The sequence below is a fragment of the Helobdella robusta genome, assembly GCF_000326865.2.
Source record: "Helobdella robusta unplaced genomic scaffold HELROscaffold_15, whole genome shotgun sequence".
Taxonomy (NCBI): Eukaryota; Metazoa; Annelida; class Clitellata; order Rhynchobdellida; family Glossiphoniidae; genus Helobdella; species Helobdella robusta.
Genome location: NW_008703839.1, coordinates 1832515 through 1838302, shown reverse-complemented (window position 1 = coordinate 1838302; position 5788 = coordinate 1832515). Strand labels below are relative to the sequence as shown.

Below are 5788 nucleotides of genomic sequence, written 5' to 3'. Positions count from 1 at the left end.
TTTCATCATTATTCATTTTTCAGTATTTAGTCCAATTTCAATCGGTACTATTTTTAGTGATACCAAATTTAAACAAACTGTATTTGTGAATAACAACGAAAGTACGGGTAGTTTTTGGTAGATATTTTAAAATGAGCACTATTTTTCACGACATTTCTGCATTAAAATATCATTGCGATGCTTTGATATAGTGATGTTTCGTTTTCAGATATATTAAGCCAGCAAATGATGGCAACATAAAATTTTTATTATTTGTATTGTTGCAAACTTTAACGCTCGCAACCACCATCACCGATGTCATAACTTCAAACATCTCCACATTTCCACCACCAGTGTTGTAGCTTACAACAATCGTCAAGTGTTCGTTATTCCGTAGATTCAAGATGTCCGATAGATGAATACAACTGCTTCGAACGCAAACTTTGTTGAACGTTGATTTGAATGTAAACAGTAATAGAAACATTTAAATAATCCAAGTAACTATACAAATCACATTTACTACTTCGCTTCAAACTGAATATTTGGGAATGTTGCCGGAAGTGAAAAAAACTTCCAAATTTGTTTCGCGCTTTTCAGAAAAACTGATGTATGTCAGCAGGAATCGGTTAAAATTGTATTGTCAAAAACAATTGGCGTCTTTATATCCTCTATTTATCCTCTTTTTATCAGTTTTATCCTCTATTTTAAAATAAATAATAATACTATAACCAAAATGAAAACTTAAATTACAGAAACAAATTTTTTAAACGTGAAAAACTTATTCTTCCAAAAAATCTCTTTATAAAATTTATTTGTGGGATTTAAGTTAACCATTTTTATGCTGTTTTTAAGAAAAGAAAAAAATAATGAATCGTTGTTTGCAACCATTGTTTAAAAGAATGTTCTAAAACTATGTAGTTTTTATATCCAAATAAATTGAGTAATGTCAGTCTTAATGGGTTAATTGGCGTAAACGTATCAATTCATTGAAAGTTGGCAAGCGAATGTCTGCTGGGGAGCGATGCATGGCGATGAGGACTCCGATAGAGGCGGGGACACATTGTCTCGCGACAGTTCCTGGTGCATGCAGCATCATAAAAGCATCTTAAATGCGAGGCTTCTTCTCTTTTTATGCCTTCTATCGCCTTTTTATGCCTATTTTCATTGTTATTATGCTTCATTTTATTATCATTATCATTGTATTATTGTTGTTATTATCATATTTAATTTTGTTAACGTGTTTATTTTTATTGTTGTTCCAATCATATTTTTTTATTGTTAACTTTTATCAATATTAAATGTCTATTGTCATTTCTATTATAAGCACGTTCAACCGGCGCTACTGAGCTTATCTTAAATGTCTTAATCATCCAGCCAATTATAAATAAATTCATGCTGCTTGGCGGACATCAGACATTTACATGCATCATATTCATCAGAGGTGGGCAAACTCTGGTCACAAATGTTGTACGTTCTGCTAACCTATAATAGATCATCATTCAGTCAATCAGCTCATTACCTACCATGTATTTGTTGTTTCTTCAAACAACTGCAAGCTGTTCACATTGATGTGAATTGTATTTTTTTGCACCAAAATTTTCAGGAGTCTGTTGGTTCGATTCCATGTACTGCAGATGCTAACTCTTCCTTTTCCTTGCTCCTGCAGCATCTTGTCCGATGCAAGTTTTTGTCAGGTTTTTTTTATTCTATTCCTTATCACCGTAACCGTATTTCACATGTTTTGATCTAACTTGTAAAATATCTTTCCTACATAGTAATGACAACAGAGCCACAACTGCTCCACTCAAATAAAGTTTTTTCTGTAAATCAACAGGCACTGTATTGATTCCTTGGTAAAGTAAAAAATCCAAAACAATGCCATTTGAAGATGATGCTACAAACTGTTTATCTCCACTGTAATCGGCTTTAAAGGAGATGTTGCTTGGCCGGAGCAGCTGCGGCAAACAGAATCATTTGTTCATCGACACTTCTTTGAAGTTTGACAACTGTAAACACTTTCGCCAGGTATATTCAACCATGGGTCTTACTTTCGAAAATTTTGTTTCCTCCGTGACGTCATTGTCAATCACCATTTTCAGACTAACGCCTAGCTTGAAAATGCGTCAGCTATGACCTAGACCTTCAAACTATCTTGCTTGCAGTAACTATCATACTATGGTACATTTTTAGTTGTTTTTAGTTGTGGCGAACCAATGCATGACGTCATTACACAAATACAAAAAAAATCGACGAATTTCAAGCGGTGTCGTGTTCAAACTGTTGCCAGTTTCACTCACGGATGTGACATCCGTGCAATTGGAAATTGAATTTACCAAAGTAACTTTGCATGTATTGAAATGAAATAGGGACCAATCATCCCTTTCCACAGAACCATCATCATTCTGTTTTCCACAAATGGTGATGGTTTTACTATGGCAATCCAACTAGGAGCAGTTAGTATGGACTAAAACTAAATCAAAATCAAACATTAATAGCTAAGCATAATATTAATAATTAAGCATCAATATCCTAATCAAACTTAAGGTCATAAACAAAGTCTTTATTAGCCGTATATATTTCAAGTCCTGTCATAATCTTAACAGCAAAATTGACTACAACGACATCAAACGGCAAGTTATTCCAGATTTAAAAGGTTGTTTGCAAAAAAATTTCTGTTGTTGTTGGATTTCTGGATACGAATTTTATGAACGGTGTCTTCCTCTGTTCCGTGAGTCCACATCCAATCTACTGCAGCTGGGGATCTTTTGTTTATTTTATTTTATAAATTTCACTCCGTATAAAATCAAAATGAATAGAAAAGTGGTTAAAAACTTGATTTTCTAAAAGAAAAGTTAAAAAAAACAATGATAAAACTACGCTACGAAATATCGGAAAACTGAACGAGAAACTAAACAAAGCTGAAAATGCAGAGATATTTCTTAATAATTGTGTATATACGCCAGTCTCAATCCTAATTTCAGATATAAGTATGAATATGAATGTGAGTTGCACGTGAGATTGTATGTTTTATTAATAAAACGTAAAAAAACATTAATGTGATATCGGTGAATTGAACAAAATAATTAAAAAATTGTTCTCATTGTTCGTTGAATATCATCGGAGTAAGTTTGTTTGCATTTAATTTAATTTAATACAAGATTTAATTAAATAAATTTTTATTTAATTATTTATTTATTAATTAAATTTATGTCCAGACCATTATTGTTGTGAATATCATTTGCACCAGTTTTTATGTTTCATGGTCGTGTTTGGACACTGGCGTCACATTTCTGCCTTGATAATAACTAAGCGATTGTTTCAATAACATTCTTCGAACATTTAGTTTCATTCCATTACTTGCATTAATTAGTTTGAAAATTTACATGATGATTGTGAATGAATTGTGAGTTAATAAGCAGATAAATAACTAAATAAATTAATAAATGAATGTTAATTAATTAACGTACAAAAGAATGATTGAAAAACAAATAAATAAATAAATAAACAAATTGTATATTTGGTTGAGAGTTTGTTGACCCGCTACTGCAACATGTACGTGCATATTATTGTGCATACAATTACGATGGCACTAATCTGTTGTTGTTTGAAACTCATTCTCTACATGTGTGCATGCTTGTAGCAAACTATTCTCATTTTTTATAGGCAAATAAATCTCTGAACGCGCATAGCATGTCACATTATTCTGCGTGGCCACAGTGTATAAAGAATGTACGAATGTTTCTGTTACGTAGGAACGCACGTATAATGCGTGTATAATGCGTGTATTTGTGTCTCGATGCATGTCCATAATCCTTCCTAGTGTTTTTGCATAGGTAGATTTCACAAACACAAACAGCGTATATGAACATGCGTGATAACCACGAATCACACACATTGCATATGATAGGCGTGGATCTCTTTGTATTCGATCCCAGTCACTGCAACAACAAGAGCAGGCGCCTTTAACGATTAATCTTTACTCTTTCTTAATTAATCTTTAATTAACCTTTAACAATCATCCGGTTAAACGTTGCTGGAGCATTTGCTCATCAAAAAAGCATTAAATTTCAAAGAAAGTTGGTGTGACGAAAAAAGTTTTCATCCATCGGTATTTGCCAAAGAAAGTTGGTGTGACGAAAAAAGTTTTCATCCATCGGTATTTGCCAATATCCTTGCTGTGAAAAATTTAGCATTTTTCAGTTTTCCAATTTTTCAAGTTTTTTCAGTTTTCAATATTCGGCATTGGATCTTTTACAGTTAGTTGAGCTTTCTGTAGTCTATGCATGTTCGGTTGTCACCGGCTACCTTTTCAACTAGTACGAATGAAGCAGCGTATGGAGAATTAGAAATTAAAATAACATCTTGTTGGACTAATTTGTTGACAAACCGAATTAGAACAAAAATGTTAATTAAATATCAATCACACAAAATTCAGCATAGCCACGACTAACCAGCTCGAAAATCTAACGACTGAAGCAAACGGCCTAACTAATGGTCTCAGTGGAATAGTTCAAAATTTAAAAAACGTTTCGATCGTAGCAATGATAATGAAATGTTGATGATGTTTGTGTTGTTGTTGTTGTTAATGATGATGATGATGATGATGATGATGATGATGATGATGATGATGATGATGATGATGATGATGATGATGATGATGGTGATGATAATGTTGATTATGATCATGATATTGACAATAAGGTGATAATAATAAAAGAAACAGGAAAATGAAAAATTTAAGAATGTCGAACTTAAAACGAGCTTGTTTTTTAAGAAAAGTAGCATAAAAATAATTTTTCAATACAGGTATCATGCTTAAAATACAGAATAAATGTATAGACGAGTGTAAAATTGAATATGCCCGGATAAAAATAACTAAATTTCCTGCAATTGTGAAACCTCAAAAGAGTGCAAATCGTGCAAGAAAGGTTTCTTAAAACATGAAGATGCAGAGAGTAACGAGAAACCAACATTGAACATCCACAAAAATATATCCACACTCCCCCCGCGAAACAAGCAATTACATCTGCTCACTTATAAATGGAAATGAAAAATTGCGTATGATAATTATATTATTTTATTATTTTATTTCAATTTCAACAAAACATTTAATTTGCTGGAATGTATAAAGAATATTGCAAAGCATCTACATGGGAAATTGAAAATTTTAAATGAAGAGTTTTTTAAAAAATTAATTTTTTTTACTTCCTTAAACTTTACCTGGTTGGATGATAATGGAAAATAATTTTATATTTTCATATTATAAATCACTATACAAGTTTGTTGGATTGTTTTAATTACATTGAGATTTATTTTATTAAATTTTGGAGTGGTTCCAGCCGCGCCAGACTGAAACATTTTAAAGGGTATAAAATAATTAACTTGTACCTTCGTGTATTTTTCAATTATTATTTTTCTATATAAACAAATGTTGCCAATTGATGATTGAGTTGGAGATTCAGCTGATGCACTTCATTATTTGTGCTGGGAGATCAGACGCGCTGACCCGATGAATATTTATTGAGTAGGAAGAGGTGCACGATTATCAATCAGTTCAGTGCACAGCGTGTCGTCGAGAAGAAAGTATTGAAAATATAAACTGTGGCAAAGCAGGAATAAATAAGATGAACTTTGTTTCAATGTCGTTAGGCGGATGTGCGTCCGAGCGAAGGAGTGCCAGCATGCAAGCTGATGCGAACCAGCACCGTCAATAATAAGTAACTCAGCATGGCGCTCAGAGGTGGACATGGGTTGGGTTAACCCATGGGTTGGGTTGGGTTGGGTTGGGTTGGGTTGGGTTGGGTGGGTG

The 5788-nt window shown here is 32.9% G+C and overlaps 2 protein-coding genes across 2 annotated transcripts in view; one reads left to right on the top strand and one right to left on the bottom strand.

Moving 5' to 3' along the window:
* Positions 1 to 962: 962 nt before the first annotated feature.
* Positions 963 to 1648, bottom strand: HELRODRAFT_169329 (hypothetical protein; the record flags this gene model as incomplete). The annotated part of the gene is made up of 2 exons (XM_009015159.1): positions 963 to 1134; positions 1503 to 1648. 2 exons carry the CDS (start codon positions 1646 to 1648, stop codon positions 963 to 965), a joined length of 318 nt encoding a protein of 105 aa, XP_009013407.1.
* A 4077-nt stretch (positions 1649 to 5725) lies between these two features.
* Positions 5726 to 5788, top strand: part of HELRODRAFT_169328 (hypothetical protein) — a gene marked incomplete at both ends in the record, with an annotated part of 1622 nt that continues 1559 nt past the window's right edge. Inside the window, one exon of the mRNA XM_009015158.1 lies at positions 5726 to 5781. Within this exon, the coding sequence (XP_009013406.1) occupies positions 5726 to 5781 (56 nt within the window). The remainder of the gene's footprint in view (positions 5782 to 5788) is intronic.